Below are 16,162 nucleotides of genomic sequence, written 5' to 3'. Positions count from 1 at the left end.
TCCACAGTGTCAAAGGTCAGTAAGAAAAAGTAATCATAGCGGGTATAGAGAACATTAATTTCTCTACTTATATGTAACTACTTCATTTTAAAAAGAGAAGAAAGAAATTTCATTTATGAACATGGAATCTTCTTACTAATGCTTCTGTAAGAAGTTCTGTTCTGTGCTCTGTAGAAAATTTTAAAGTTTCTGACTTTTTTCCACTGCCTTTACGAAATGTGAGGTTGAACTCTGTTCCTTGTCCTTTTCCAACAGGGCTGATGCTGCAAATATCTCCATAAGGCCACTAAAAAAAAAAAAAAGTTATTTTGAGTGGTGCTACTATAACACAGTAAAATGTAATGCTTACTTTTGTCACTTTAATTTCATAATCACTGATTAAATCAGCAAAATTTTACAAAATAGAGGTCTAGAAGTTGTGTCTTATAGTAATTCTGTAAAGAAATTCTTTTAAAGGTTTTTAGTCAGAAAAATTCAATATGCATTCTTATTTTAATGATGACATTAATCCAAAGAAATTAAAATTAAAAAGTGACAAGAACTGGGAGGTGAAATTTTATGATTACTTATAAATTTGTTAATAAGTTTGTGAAACATGCCTAATTTGGAATTAAAATAGGCCAGAATAACTTTGAATATGTTTACTTATAAATGTTCAGGTTACTCTTGCCTTTATACACACATAATGCTACTTCCATGACAAGTATTTTATACCAACTGGACTCATGACTTCCATATGTTTTTATTACAGTAAAAAGTATAAGCCTTTAAAAATTATAGAGAACTAAACTACTAATCGTACATAAAGGAGGTGGTCACAACTAATAGTAACTTCAAGTTATACCCTTGAGAGCCTAGAAATAAGCGTATTCTCCCCCTCCTCTTTATTTATTATTTTTGATCCCCAAATCAGAGTATTACATAAGCACATCAATCTCTTTCAGATTTGACATTTCTATCTTAAAGTACTGATTTAAGGGCGGGTAATGGGTCACAGCCTGGCTTTTAAAATTCAAAGGGAGTTCATACAAACACCTAACAGCTTCTAACAGGATTACCTGATTTGTTACTTCTAAGGTATTGGGATTATATGTAGTAATCGCATGAGTTCCAACTGAAAAGACACGCTTATACCTACAAAAGGAAAACAAGTGCTTAAATTTAGTGTTAAACAAAAAGGTATTTTATAAGAAAATATATAACACAAAACAAACACTTCAATAAATACACAGAAATGTATTAGTTGATTAATGGTGACTAAATATAGCTTAGTTATATATTCTCACCTTTTTAAATGTTCTAAAATGTTATTTTTATTAAAACCCACCCACTCATTTTACTGTGAACTATTAACATATCTAAGTAGAAAAGTATGACTTACATGCAAGCAACCTTGTGTGTTGCCAGTATAAATTAAGTTGGGAAAGCATCAGCTGAGGATGCTGAAAGATTCTAAATGGGAAACTTATTTTAAAAAAAGACACTGCATACCAATGCTTTCAAAATACCCTTACAACAAAGCCATTCGGAAAGGAAGGAAAAGCTATGGCCTGGGGCAACTGGTCAGTCCATATCCTGGAACACAGCCATATCCTGGAATCTTAATAGTTTCTACTTAAGCAACTACCTATTACATCTCAGTGTTGCAATTTTATAGAAGTAGGAAGCCTATACCACAAACAAGCAGTTTTCACTTCTCACTTCATTTCCTTTCCTTCAAGTAACATATTTGAAGGAGAAAAAACATTTGGGTATCAGTAATCCTTCAGAAGAGAGAGGAAATCATAATCATAAAAGGAAATTGAATTAGAAAAATTTATTTAAAGCAAAATAGTTCTTTGGAAATAAAATATTAAAATGGATAAAACATTAGTATATATAAAACAAAATTTAGGAAAACAATTCACACAACCATACAGACAAAAGTTTTTTAAAATGTTGTGTATAACTCTATGCTGACAAATTTGAAAATTAAGAATAAATCAACCTTTATATGGAAGAATTTAAGAAAGCTGCAAAGAATTACATCCACCAAAAGCACCAGGCTCAAATGATTTCAAGGCAGAAGAAACCTAAGAGGACCAAGTAACTCCCATGCTTCTTAAATTGTTGCCGATAACTGAGTAAAGGCAGCCTCTCAATTCTTTCAATATTACTAAAATCTGAAAAGACAATACAATAAGAAAAAAACCCCACAAATCTATTTTCAAAGTTAATATTAGCAATATCAAGTCGCACTTTAAAATAGTAATACACTGTGACCAATTAGGTAAACACTTCAATATTAGAAAAATCTATTAATATAATTGGTTATATTTATTGAAATATCTATTTGTATTTTAATATGAGATTTTTAAATTTTTATATGGATATGTGGTAAAGATTTATAAAATCGATCATTTTTCTCGTCTATTTTTAAAATCAGTATATTATAAAAATTAGAAAGGAAATGATCAATTTTATTAATCTTCACCACATATCCATATAAAAAAGTACTGCTACATTATAAATGCTTTTTTTCCTAATTCTGCATGTCCAAAGTAGAGTGAGAAACTAAAGAATTACAGCACTTCCCTCTAACAAAAAAGCAGTCATTTGCTTCTTTTTAAAGTGGAGTGAGGGTTAGGGGACTGGTGAAGTAAACAAGCTATCTAAAGAGCTTAAAAGTCTCAAAACTTCAAAGCCTTTATCAATTAATAGGAACTAAAACAAAGAAATAAGATTTTGCTCAATCTTTGACTTAAAAGCTGCAAAATGAAATCAAATGTGTGATAAGAGATGTGACTTCACAAACTATTTTTCAGAATCACCTTGAAAGTCAAACATGAAAATGCTTATAATCCTGAAATAAAACAACAGAATTTGTTTATTTTATTCTGGGAGCAAAAAGTGAAAGAATGCCTGAAATGTTCCAAATGTAACTGCTGGTGTCATGTACAATCTTAGAGGATTGGCTAAGAAAATATCCTTTTCAATCTTACACCAATCTTCTCTACCACACCTAAGCCTCTTCTAGTATCTTTCTCATATAATTCTGTCATCTAGATCATACTGTCAAAATAACTTTGAGATGACAATATTTTAGACCTATATTGTCCAATAAGACACTTTCTGATATGGCAAATTTCCACTGTCCAATAAGGAAGCAGTTCCCAACCTTTTTGGCACCAGGGACCAGCTTTGTGGAAGACAATTTTTCCATGGACAGGGCAGGGAGATGGCTTCAGGATAAAAGTGTCCTACCTCAGATCGTCAGGCATGAGTTAGATTATCATAAGGAGCACACAACCTAGATCCCTCTCATGTGCAGGAGGTGGAGCGCAGGCGGTGATGCTTGCTCGCTTGCCCGCCGCCTACCTCCTGTTGTGGGGCCCAGGTCTTAAGAGGCCAAAAACCTGGGCTTGGGGGCCCCTGCAATAAGGTAGCAATGAGCCAGGTGTACCTATTAAGCACTTGAAGTGTGGCTAAGGCAACTGAATTTTACATTTTATTTAAAGTTAAATACTTTAAATAGCCACATGTAGTTAGTGGCTACCATATTGGAGAGATCACATTCTGGATCCTTCAGCAAAAGGATCCTGGAGTTGTATGCATGCTAGACCCAGCAGAGTACTGTCATAACTAGTAAACTCAGAGCTATCTTTCGGATAAATACTGAGCTCTAAAGCCATCCTAAGAAAGCTATAAAAAAAAAAAAAAATCCTAAGAGAATTCCCTTCCCCTCTGCATTCCCTTCCGTAAGTACTCCCCATGCCACTCCTCTTTTAAGAGTGGCTATTGAACTTCTGCTTAAGGATGGGGCAATTATTTCTATGTCATTTAAGACATCTTTATAAGCAAGCTTGAACTTCCAAAGATTACCAAAAAAGCCTCCTTGGATAACAGATACAGAGATGAAAATCTCTAAAATGTCTCACACGTATGGAAAATTAGTCACAACATTTACAGCTAAAAGATTTTTATCAGCAGAGCGTGATGACTCACACCTGTAATCCCAGCACTTTGGGAGGCCGAGGCAGGAGGATCACTTGAGGTCAGGAATTTGAGACCAGCCTGGTCAACATGGGGAAAACCCGTCTCTACTAAAAATACAAAAATTAGCCAGGCGTGATGGTGGGTGCCTGTAATCCCAGCTACTCAGGAGGCTGAGGCAGGAGAATTGCTTGAATGGGGGAGGTGGAGGCTGCAGTGAGCCAAGATCATACCACTACATTCCAGCCTGGGTGAGACTCCATCTCAAGAAAAATAAAAAATAGAAGATTTTTATCTTTTACTAAGTCAACAGTGTCCCAAGTCAAAGAACAGACAAAGAGTCCATGGATTCAGGGAGGCACAAGTCTTCATCTTTGAGGCTGACTCCTACCATAGTACCCAGCATTGACTACAGTAGATACTCAATAAATGCTTAATAGCTAAATAAAACAATCTATCCAAAAATGTCACTATGACCTATTAGCCTGCTCTTGCCTTTAAAGCAGGATGTCAGACAGCAAGTAATTTTATACCAATTTTTAAATTCATAGATCATCAGAAAAAGGCTAAGTTCATATTTTTATGACGAAAATATTCATTTTATTGGCTAAGAAAAATATTGTCATTTATAAATGACAATTTAATTTGCTGTTCTGAGTTTGCGATGAATTTATTGGCTAATTCTTAAAAATTATCATACTAAAAATTAGAAAAATACAGCCATGTAAAATTTAAAAAGACTGAAGTCAACAGAATATGAGACATTTATGACACATACCAGATACATAATGTGAAAAAATATTAAAGACCTTTGCCCCCCAAATGAAAAATTAATATTCATTATTGGCTTTACCTACTGCACGTGTTTTCTTTTTATTCAGGGACTAAACTTACATCATTAAATGCCTACAAGAAGTAGGTATTTCTTAAGTTATCACAATTCACAGACTTATTGTAATACAATAGGTTATTAAACATAATTTATGTTACCATTAGGTGTAATGTTATTTAGAATCAGGAAACAAATGCTGCTTAAAGAAACACAAGTGTTTGAAGCAATTGCTTTATCTATGGGGCATTTTACTCTCCCTGCAATTGGTGATAAAGAATAAGGAAAAAAAATGTGCTAATGATAGTATTGGTGGAGATAAGATCGTCTGAACAGGAAGACCACTGAGGCAAAAGCTGGGGATATAATCAAGTTTTGGATTTGATAAGGTGATGCTTGTATTTTTTTAACAGATTAAACTTATATTAATTTGTATTAAAACACTTCTAAATTGGCCGGGCGTGGTGGCTCAAGCCTGTAATCCCAGCACTTTGGGAGGCCGAGACGGGCGGATCACGAGGTCAGGAGATCGAGACCATCCTGGCTAACACGGTGAAACCCTGTCTCTACTAAAAAAAAAAAAATACAAAAAAAAAAAAAAAAAAAAAAAAAAACACTAGCCGGGCGAGGTGGCGGGCGCCTGTAGTCCCAGCTACTCGGGAGGCTGAGGCAGGAGAATGGCGTAAACCCAGGAGGCGGAGCTTGCAGTGAGCTGAGATCCGGCCTGCGCGACAGAGCGAGACTCCGTCTCAAAAAAAAAAAAATCTAAATTATTTTAATTCCTGAAAATAAAAATGTTACAAGCATTCTTAAATTTTCTAGTACTTATGAATACTGCTTTCCTCTTTTAAATAATTTTTTTGGCCAGGTGCAGTGGCTCACGCCTGTAATCAGCACATTGAGAGGCTGAGGCAGGAGGATGGCTTGAGCCCCGAGACCAGCCTGGGCAAGATGGTCGACTCCATCTAGGGGGAAAAAAAAAAAAAAAAAAAAACCTACAATTTTTTTATAACATGATTTTTTTTTTTTTAACATATGGTATTTTATAGTATTTTTTTTTTACATAAGGTATTTTATAACTTTTTTTTACATGTTTTCTTTAGGCAAAATAAAAAAAAAACAATGTGTTAGGTCAGATACTGTATTAGGTACTATAATGGATTAAATGGGTATCTGACACTGTGCTGGGTTCAATAATATGGCAGTGAATAAGAGTCCTTTAGGCCGGGCACGGTGGCTCAAGCCTGTAATCCCAGCACTTTGGGAGGCCGAGACGGGTGGATCATGAGGTCAGGAGACCGAGACCATCCTGGCTAACATGGTGAAACCCCGTCTCTACTAAAAAATACAAAAAAAACTAGCCGGGTGAGGTGGCGGGGGCCTGTAGTCCCAGCTACTCGGGAGGCTGAGGCAGGAGAATGGCGTGGACCCGGGAGGCGGAGCTTGCAGTGAGCTGAGATCCGGCCACTGCACTCCAGCCTGGGAGACAGAGCGAGACTCCGTCTCAAAAAAAAAAAAAAAAAAAAAAAAAAAAAAAAAAAAAAAAGAGTCCTTTAAAGATTTAGTTTCGGGCCGGGCGCGGTGGCTCAAGCCTGTAATCCCAGCACTTTGGGAGGCTGAGGCAGGCGGATCACGAGTTCAGGAGATCGAGACCATCCTGGCAAACACGGTGAAACCCCGTCTCTACTAAAAAATACAAAAAAAAAAAAAAAAAACTAGCCGGGCGAGGTGGCGGGCGCCTGTAGTCCCAGCTACTCGGGAGGCCGAGGCAGGAGAATGGCGTAAACCCGGGAGGCAGAGCTTGCAGTGAGCTGAGATCTGGCCACTGCACTCCAGCCTGGGCGACAGAGCAAGACTCCGTCTCAAAAAAAAAAAAAAAAAAAAAAAGATTTAGTTTCCTCCCAACATTTTATTAGTTATCTAATTCAGACTTCTGAAATAAACTTCAAAGAATTAAGAGCTAAGATTCTTGTCGTTGTCTGAAAGTTAATTTCTGACTCGAATATTTAACTAGCTTCTATCAATCAGGTATGTAAAATAGTGCCAACAGAGATACTACAAAAATACTGGTCACCATCATAACATCCATTATACTCTTCTGCACCAAAAATCCATGTAATGCAGTATTATCATAATAGAGAAAACTCAACATTTTTGTAAACTGAGAAAGTTTATGTTTACTATAAAATAGTCGTTCTCAAATTCTTGACATCAGAAAATTTTTGTAAACATGTATTACTTTTAAAGTTCAAGATCCTCAATCATCTTCAATGGAGAATCTACGCAAACAGGCTTTAAAGAAGCCAAACAGAGCTATTCAAAGTTAGAAGAGAGCGTTTATGTTACACACTCTAGATCTCATAGCACACAGCATAAACCTTTATAATACTGTAGGCAAGGCTGGCTAGTTATAATTGTTCACTACTGGCTGATGCAAGGGAACTAACAACTAACAATTGCCCTGAAAGCAATTCTATTCATGTCCCAGTATTGTAGATATTGACAACTGTTCCCTAGAACTAAGCCAACATCTACTTCCCCACAAATTTCACCTGCTGGCCCAAGTTCTGTCTTTCAGCTGCACACAGAGTATACCTAATTCCTCTGCCAGTCAGACCTTCCATTTGAAATCTTTTTCCTAGGCTGAATATCCTAGTTCCCTTGGCCATTTTAAAACAAGTTTTGGCCACCAATTTCTCGAAGCCTTTAGGATCCTCATGGAACCCAGGATTTTTCCTTTTATCATTAAAAGCTTGAGAATCCAGTAACTTGAACTAAAATTTTAGTCCATCTGATAATGAAATTAAGGATAACTGACTTACAACATTTCTTAGGAGATTAATGGTCAGCACTGGTAAAGGAGGCACTACAGCCTAATGGTTAAGCACACCAACTCAAGCCACACTGCCTGGACTACTCACTAGCTGTGTTTTCTCTGATAACTTCCTTAACCTCTCTAAGCTTTGGTTTCCTTGACTGAAAGATGTGGATAATACATACAGTCATGCATTGCTTAACTATGGGAATCGATTCTAAGAATGCGTCATTAGGTGACTTCATCATTATGTGACTATCACAGAGTTCTCAAAATTCTGTACTCACTAGTTTTGTACTTACACAAACCTAGATGGTATAGCCTACTACACTCCTAGGCTACATGGTATAGCTTATTGCTCCTAGTGTACATGTTCCTGTACTGAATACTGTAAGCAGCTATAACACAATGGTAAATATCTGTGTATCTAAACATATGGGATCATCATATATGCAGTCCATCATTGACTGAAATGTTATGTAGTACATGACTGTATATCTACTTCATAATGTGAAAAAAGAAATAATCGATGTAAAGTACCTGGCACTTATGTGCCTGGCTAATGAGTAGAACAGTCAATAAATGTAAGCTATTCCTATTGCTATTATTTCACTAGTTGACTAACAGATAGTGGGGAAACCCAAAACTCCAGTAGAATAACTGAACAAATTATAATTAGTGTATTTATGTTTTAAAGTAGCCATAACTCCTTTTTTTTTTTTTTTTTTTTTTGAGATGGAATCTCTAGCTCTGTTGCCCAGGATGGAGTGTAGTTGCGTAATCTCAGCTCACTGCAACCTCTGCCTCCTGGGTTCAAGTGATTCTCCCACCTCAGCCTCCTGAGTAGCTGGGACTACACGCGTGTGCCACCATACCAGATAATTTTTGTGTTTTTAGTAGAGATGGGATTTCACAACGTTGGTCAGGCTGATTTTAAACTCTTGACCTCAAGTGATCCTCCAGCCTTGACCTCCCAAAGTGCTGGGATTACGGTCGTGAGCCACTGCGCCTGGTCCATGACTGCTTTTAGTATTCATATTCAAAACAAAGAACAAAATTAACGGGCAAACTGATCGTTCATCTGGTTGTATTGCCAGGATACTCTGTGGTGAAAACTTCACTTGAAACATCAGTTTCACCAAGGAGGGCTCATTCAGATAAAAAGTTGTACTCCTCAGAAAAGAAAAAGAAGAAATGGATACGACATACTCTGCAAATATCTGTCCTAAAAGCTCAGTAAGAGCTTTCAGAAGAAATAAAAGGGCAACCCATTAAATGTGGTATTTTAAGGCCTTAAAATCCATGATGCAATGTCCATCTTTTCCAGCTCAGATGGAGCTAGCTTTGAACACAACATTGTGTGTAAAACATAAGATTCCGATAAAGGAGACGTGATCCAATTTGCAATACTAGGTGAAAGATGTTCAAGTCCCAGGTTGCCTGATAATAGTCACAAAATATTAGACAAAGAAAACACAAAAGAATTAATGATAGCTCATCTGAGATTTAAAGACTGGCAGGGTCAAGAGCAAGAAAAAAAAAAAAAACCCCTCAGGATTTCTGGAGGTTATGAAGACTGGTGGGGTGTGTAAATGCCAGGCAGCAAAAGAAAAAGGTATCTTTTCTCTTGTAGAACTCCATTCCTACATATAAGAAAGGTATTAGAAATTCACCAGCTTCCCTTTCCCTCAGCACTTCTCTCAATTTCCTGTATCCAGTTATTACAGAGACTATGAATGTAGTGAGCTTCTGTTATTAAATTTCATAGACTTTATCATTACACATCCTAATACATTGAGGTGAAAATCCTGTTTAGATACAAAAATGGTACTCTAAATTCAGAGCATTTGCTAAAATTAATGTATGCAATATTAAGGTGATCCACAGGCTAGATTTTACTTATACATTTTTATCCAGAAAAAATTAAGAACCTGTACCTTGACTATCACTCTGAAGTTTTCCATAGTGAATCTGCACTTCTGCTTTAACTGAAACATCTGAACCCTCCTTCCTCTCTGAAATGGCTTACTTAGGTCAAAAAAGAAAGTTTTTTCCTTCATGAAAGAAAAGTGCCTTTCCCCCCTGAATCTACTCTCCTTTTCTTGCTCCTCCCAGAATAAACATATAATTATATTATGTCTATACAAGTTGGAAAAATGAAAAGTGTAGAAGAAGCTAATTTGCCAGCTAAGGCATCCACACCGATGATGAACAGACCCTAAATAAAGGCATTCAGCAGCTATCAAGTGAGGTATAATGAAAACTACTACAAAGGTAACAGAAATGGGTCACACAAATATCTTAAAGGGGACTACCTGGAGAGGTTATCTTTACTTTTGTCATATGAAGAGAAGAAAAAATATTTATGTATCTTTACTTCCACAATCAATAACATCTTTCTGAAATGCTGGAGCTAGGTTAGCAACACGGAAACAGGCATGGAGGCTCTAAAAACTCAGGCCTTAAATCCCAAAAATCACATAAAAACTTTGTTGTACGTAGATATGTTTCTAGACACAAGGTTCAATTAACTATTCTAAAACAACAGAAAATTTTTAATGTTGGCCATTTATTTTTTACATTAACACTGCTGAGGAGTACTTTAAACCTAGATTAGAATTGGCCATATAAATAGGTAAGTATAATAAAAAGTCTCAGTGCCATTTAATAATGTATATAACCCAATGAAATGACAACTATTACCATCTGGAAAATGTAAACTCTTTCAGGGAGAAGTTAAGATTCAAGGTGTATACACTGAAATCAACAGAACACTGTTGAAAGACATTTTAAAAGATGTAAATAAATGAAAACACCTACATGTTCATGAATCAGAAGACAATGCTGTTAAGATGGCAATACTCCACTAATGGATCTACAGATTCAATGTAATGGCTACCAAACTGTCAGCTGCCTTTTTTTTTTTTTTTTTTTTTTTTGAGATAGGGTCTCACTCTATCGCCCAGGCTGGAGTACAGTGGCACGATCTCTGTTCACTGCAGTCTCCACCTCCAGGGTTCAAGCAATTCTCCCACCTCAGCTTCACAAGTAGCTAGGACTAAAGGTGTGCACCGCCATGCCCAGCTAATTTTTGTACTTTTTGGTAGACAGGATTTCATCATGTTGGTCAGGCTGGGCAGCTGTCTTTTTAAAAAAATTAACAACTGACTCTAAAATTCATATGGAAATGCAAGAGACCAGGAATACCCAAAATAATACTGAAAAATAAAAAAAAATTCAGAGACTCATATTTCTAAGTTTCAAAACAGCACAAAGCTATAATAATCAAGACAATACGGTACTGGCATAAGGTTAGGCATATAGGATCAATGGAACAGAATTGAGAGTCCAGGAATTAATTCTTACAGTCAGAGTAAATTGATTTTTGACAAGGGCGTTGAAACAATTCAAGTGGAAAGAACAGTTTTTTCAACAAATGATGCTGGCACAACTGGATATTCACATGCAAAGGAATGAATTTAGAACCCTACTTCACACCAAATACAAAAATTAACGCAATTAAAGCTATACAGCTCTTAGAAGAAAAAAAAGAAGTAAATCTTCATTAGCTTGAATTAGGTATTGGCTTTTTAGATCACCAAAAGTACAAATGGCAAAAGAAACAATTGATAAATTGATTTCATCAAAATTAAAAGCTTTGTGCTCCAAACAACACCATCAAGAAAGTAAAAAAACCTGACGAATTGGAGAAAATATTTGCAAATCATATACAAGGAACTTTAATTCAGAATATATAAAGAACTCTCACAATTCAGTAATAAGACAACCTAATTTAAAAGTGAATAAATGACTTGGCCAGGTGCAGTGGCTCACACCTGTAATCCCAGCACTTTGGGAGACTGAGGCAGGTGGATTACTTGAGGTCACGAGTTTGAGACTAGCCTGGCCAACATGGTGAAACCCTGTCTCTACTAAAAATACAACAATTAGCCAGGCGTGGTGGCATGTGCCTCTAATCCCAGCTACTCGGGAGATGGAGGCAGGAGAATTGCTTGGACCCATGAGGTGGAGGTTGCAGTGAGCCGAAATCAGCGCTCTAGCCTAGGCAACAAAGTGAGACTATCTCAAAAAAAAAAAGTAAAACAAAAAAAATTTTTTTAAAGTGAATAAACGATTTCAATAGATATTTCATCAAAGAAGATACGCAAATGAACTACAAATACAAGAAAAGACACCCAGCATCATGAGTCACTAGAGAAATGAAATCAAAACTACAATGAGAAGCTACTTCATCCTTGCACTAGGATGGCTAAAATAAAAAAGACAGTAAGTGTTGATAAGGATGTGGAGCATTTGGGACTCACACATTGAAGGTGGAAATGTAAAATGCTGCAGCTACTTTGGAAAACAGTTTGGCTGTTCATCAAAAAGTTAAACAGAGTTACCACATAACCCACCAATTCCACTCTTAGGTATAAACATAGAACAACTGGAAATATGAAAACATTCACAGTGGCATTATTCAGAATAGTAAAAAAGTAAGAACACCACAAATGTCCATCAGTTGATGAATGGATAAACAAAATGCAGTATATCCATACAACAGATTATATGACATTAATGAAATGAAGTACTGACATGCTATAATATAGATGACCTTGAAAACATGCTTAATGGAAGAAGACAGTCAAAAATATAGCATTTTGTATCATTCTATTTATATAAGATGTTCCAAACAGACAAATCCAGAGACAGGAAGTAGATTAACGCCTGCCAAAAGAAGGGGAAAAAGGGAGTTAACTGCTGATTTCTAACGAAGTCTTTAGAGGAAGTTTTTTGCAGGGAAGGCGAGGTGATGAAAGTGTTCTCAAAACAGGGATGATGGTTTACAACTCTATGAATACACTAAAATCCACTGAATTGTATACTTTAAAAGGGTGAATTTTACAGTATAGAAATTATGCCTTAAAGCTGTTATAAAAACAAAACAAAGTTTCAAGGCTAAAAGAATTTGCTAAGAGCACACAAACAGTTGGACTCCGAATCGTTACAAGGAGGAAATAAGAGGATTATTAAGTCTTAGTCACTACTCTAACATTACCAAAAATTTTGATAATCACAGTTACTTACAAGCTCACACAGCAAAAAGCATTGCAGTAAGTCTGTTCTTTAGAATGTATCAGTATGTTATAACCATATTAAAAGCAGAAGTTGTATTATGATGACCAAAGTAATCTACCACTTAAGGAAAAAACAAGGATCATTTAAAGATACACTTTTCTAAGGTTGATTCAAAGAACTAAAATGACTCATACTACCCTGGATATGCCACTTTTCTCCCTGACTTCACTCACTGAAACTAACTAGGGGGAAAAAAAATTAGAGAAGTATTCTACAAGGGTAACAATTATTCTAATTTAGGAGTTCATACAATTGAGCTAATAGACAACAAAATCAAATACTCAAATCTTCCAAAATTATAGGCAGTTTGCTAATGCAAACCAGAAATACTAGAGAGTTCATCCTAAGAAGTTACCACTCTAGTAACTAAAAAATGAAAACTTGAGAGAACACATACTGGCTTTGTGCATGTGTCACATTTTACCTTGTGGGACCAGAGACTAAACTTTTGTAATGGTCAACAGATGCCATTCACTGAATATTCAGTATATTTAAGGCATAGTTTTAAAACTTTCATACATGCTATATCACTTCATTTAATCCTTACAAAAATCTGAAGGGTAGGAATTACCATCCATCTTACAGACAGGAAACAGAGGCACTTATATTTTGGTCTGACTAGGAAGCTACTAAAAAATGCCATCACTCCCTTCCAAAGAAAAAAGATTAAACCCAATTTTTAAATTTCATTAAAGGCCTAAAAAATGGTTAGACTTCACTAGAATGGCCTATTTTCTCTGACAGTCAAACGGATATGAAAATGTTGGTTACAGACAGGTTAGTCTCTGGGTAATAAAAATGTAGGGTTAACACTCGGCTACTACTACATAACCTCGTCATTAATTGATAGCATACAAGAGGGTGGATAACTGGTTTATTTTCCTTTTAACTGTCACTTTTAATTCTTACCAAACTCCTTCCCAAGAAAGATACTGAAAACTGGAAATGTCAAAAGAGAAAAAGAATGTAGCGTTTATACTTAAAATCGCACGTTTTTCAGAAGAGAAGGGCTGTATAGCCTAGAGTTGTGCAGTATTATTCAAGATTATGAAACAGAGTAATAAGTTTTATAGAAGCACAGAAAAATAAAACCAACAGGAATACTTACTTCCCCCTCCATGAATGTTTTGTTGTGTAGAAACATGCCAGATCCTTATTTTCCCTAATTATGTTCATTTTGTGCTCAAACCTGGAAGATAAAAATATGAGGGCACTTAATACATGTTATATATCTTTAACCTTCCCAAGATTCCCGTAAGAAAGGTAGTATGATCTGTTACTTTCACAGCCTGCCATATATCCTTTACAAGACCATCAGGTTTTGTTTATTTTTGAGACAGTCTCGCTCTGTTGCCCAGGCTGGAGTGCAGTGGCGCGATCTTGGCTCACTGCAAGCTCCGCCTCCCGGGTTCACGCCATTCTCCCACCTCAGCCTCCCCAGTAGCTGGGACTACAGGTGCCCGCCACCACGCCCCACTAATTTTTTGTATTTTGAATGCAGTCTCACACTGTCGCACAGGCTGGAGTGCAGTGGCACAATCTCAGCTCACTGCAAGCTCCGCGTCCCAGGTTCACGCCATTCTCCCGCCTCGGCCTCCCGAGTAGCTGGGACTACTGGCGCCCACCACCACGCCCAGCTAATTTTTTGTTTTTTTAGTAGGGACGGGGTTTCACCGTAGCCAGGATGGTCTTGATCTCCTGACCTCGTGAACCACCCACCTCGGCCTCCCAAAGTGCTGGGATTACAGGCGTGAGCCACCGCGTCCAGCCAAGACCATAAGGTTTTTAAAGACAAGGACTGGTGTATGCAACTCTTTATCATAACCTTTAGAACCACATTGTGATTGTCCAACTGTCTCCCACACTGGACTGCGTTTCTTGAGGACCAGAAACGACCCCTACCAACATCCCCAGTGTATAGAATTTTTAAAATGTCAAACAAATAAAGCTTTAAATCTGACATTGCCAAATAATGCCACGGCACACAATGGACACCTAAACACATTTTCCAAGTGTCAAACCAATTCTAAAAGGTTTTTGGTGAGCTACTAAGTGCTGGCCATTTTGCTGACACTACCACTTCAAAGGGTACCTGCTATAAATAAGGCAATTTAAAAATAATTTTCTCACGGGCACAGTGGCTCATGCCTGTAATCCCAGCCATTCTGAGGCTGAGGTGGGAGGATCGCTTGAGACCAGGAGTTTGACACCAGCCTAGACAACATAGTGAGGCCTTATCTCTCAAAAAATAACAGTTCAGGGCATGGTAGCATGTGCCTACACTCCTAGCTACTTTTCAGAAGAGAAGGGCTGAATAGCACGATTGAATAGTGTGGTATTATCTGAGGCCGAGGTAGGAGGATCACTTAAACCCAGGAGTGTGAGGCTACACTGAGCTATGATTTTGCCACTGTACTCCAGCCTGAGTGACAGAGTGAGATTCTGTCTCTAAAAATAAAACAATTTTCTCATTATAAAAGTAATACATGTCCATAGTAAGAAATCTAAATGTTCAGAAAGCAAATCATTTGTTCTTGCATCTGAAGATATTTTAGCCTTCCTTTTTATATTTAGAAAAATCCTTTTTTTAAACAAGATTGCCATTTGTACTGCTTAACTTGTTTTCAAAGAATGTTAACCTTTCCCCATATAATTATTCTATAAGAAAATGATTTTTAAGGCTATATGGTATTCCATTTTATGAATACTCCAGAACAGTGCTACTCAAAGCATAGCTGCGAATGGTTTGTTTCCAAGCCACATCAAGTACAGAAATTGAGAATAAGTGTTTAGAAACTTATACGGCGGTTTGATTAACGGACTCCTCTGGTTGAACAGGATATAGAACAGATCAAGACTGTTCAATCTGCGTGATGACTCACCAGTGGAATCAGCCTCCTAACAGTCACATGCAAAGAGACCACATTATGTACAATATTCATTGACTATAACCCAGCACATAAAATCCAGAATCCATTTATTTCACTTAAAAAAAGTAAACTTAGCTAATTTTACAGGATAAATTGTTAGAACTGGTTGCTAAAGACTGATAGATTTTGAAAATACTATATCACTTACTTCATTGTGAATAAAAGTTAAATATGGTTATTTCTTTTCTGACTTAGCTATCTCTCCCTTGCCTTGCTAGTTCAAAACGCACTCTAAAAATATTGTAGAGACCGGGAGTGGTGGCTCACGCCTGTAATCCCAGCATTTTGGGAGGCCGAGGTGGATCACCTGAGGTTAGGAGTTCGAGACCAACCTGGCCAACATGGTGAAACCCCATCTCTATGAAAAATACAGAAAAACAGCCAGGCGTGGTGACAGATGCCTGTAATCCCAGCTACCCGGGAGGCTGAGGCAGGAGAATAATGGAACCCGGGAGGTGGAGATTGCAGTGAGCC

The 16,162-nt window shown here is 36.9% G+C and overlaps 1 protein-coding gene across 2 annotated transcripts in view; it reads right to left on the bottom strand.

The window, feature by feature from the left end:
• Positions 1 to 16,162, bottom strand: part of DNAJC13 (DnaJ heat shock protein family (Hsp40) member C13) — a 121,089-nt gene that overhangs the window by 90,009 nt on the left and 14,918 nt on the right. For both annotated transcript variants that reach the window (XR_010584932.1, XM_005545771.4), the window contains exons 2-4: positions 13,867 to 13,947; positions 1,059 to 1,134; positions 137 to 286 (exon numbers count right to left, since the gene is read on the bottom strand). Coding sequence is in view for 1 of the 2 variants with exons in the window: in XM_005545771.4 (XP_005545828.1) it covers positions 137 to 286; positions 1,059 to 1,134; positions 13,867 to 13,934 (294 nt within the window). In the remaining variant the exon portion in view is untranslated. The remainder of the gene's footprint in view (positions 1 to 136; positions 287 to 1,058; positions 1,135 to 13,866; positions 13,948 to 16,162) is intronic.

Source organism: Macaca fascicularis, chromosome 2 (genome assembly GCF_037993035.2).
Source record: "Macaca fascicularis isolate 582-1 chromosome 2, T2T-MFA8v1.1".
In the NCBI taxonomy this organism is placed as follows: domain Eukaryota; kingdom Metazoa; phylum Chordata; class Mammalia; order Primates; family Cercopithecidae; genus Macaca; species Macaca fascicularis.
This window is presented reverse-complemented; position numbering and strand designations above follow the sequence as displayed.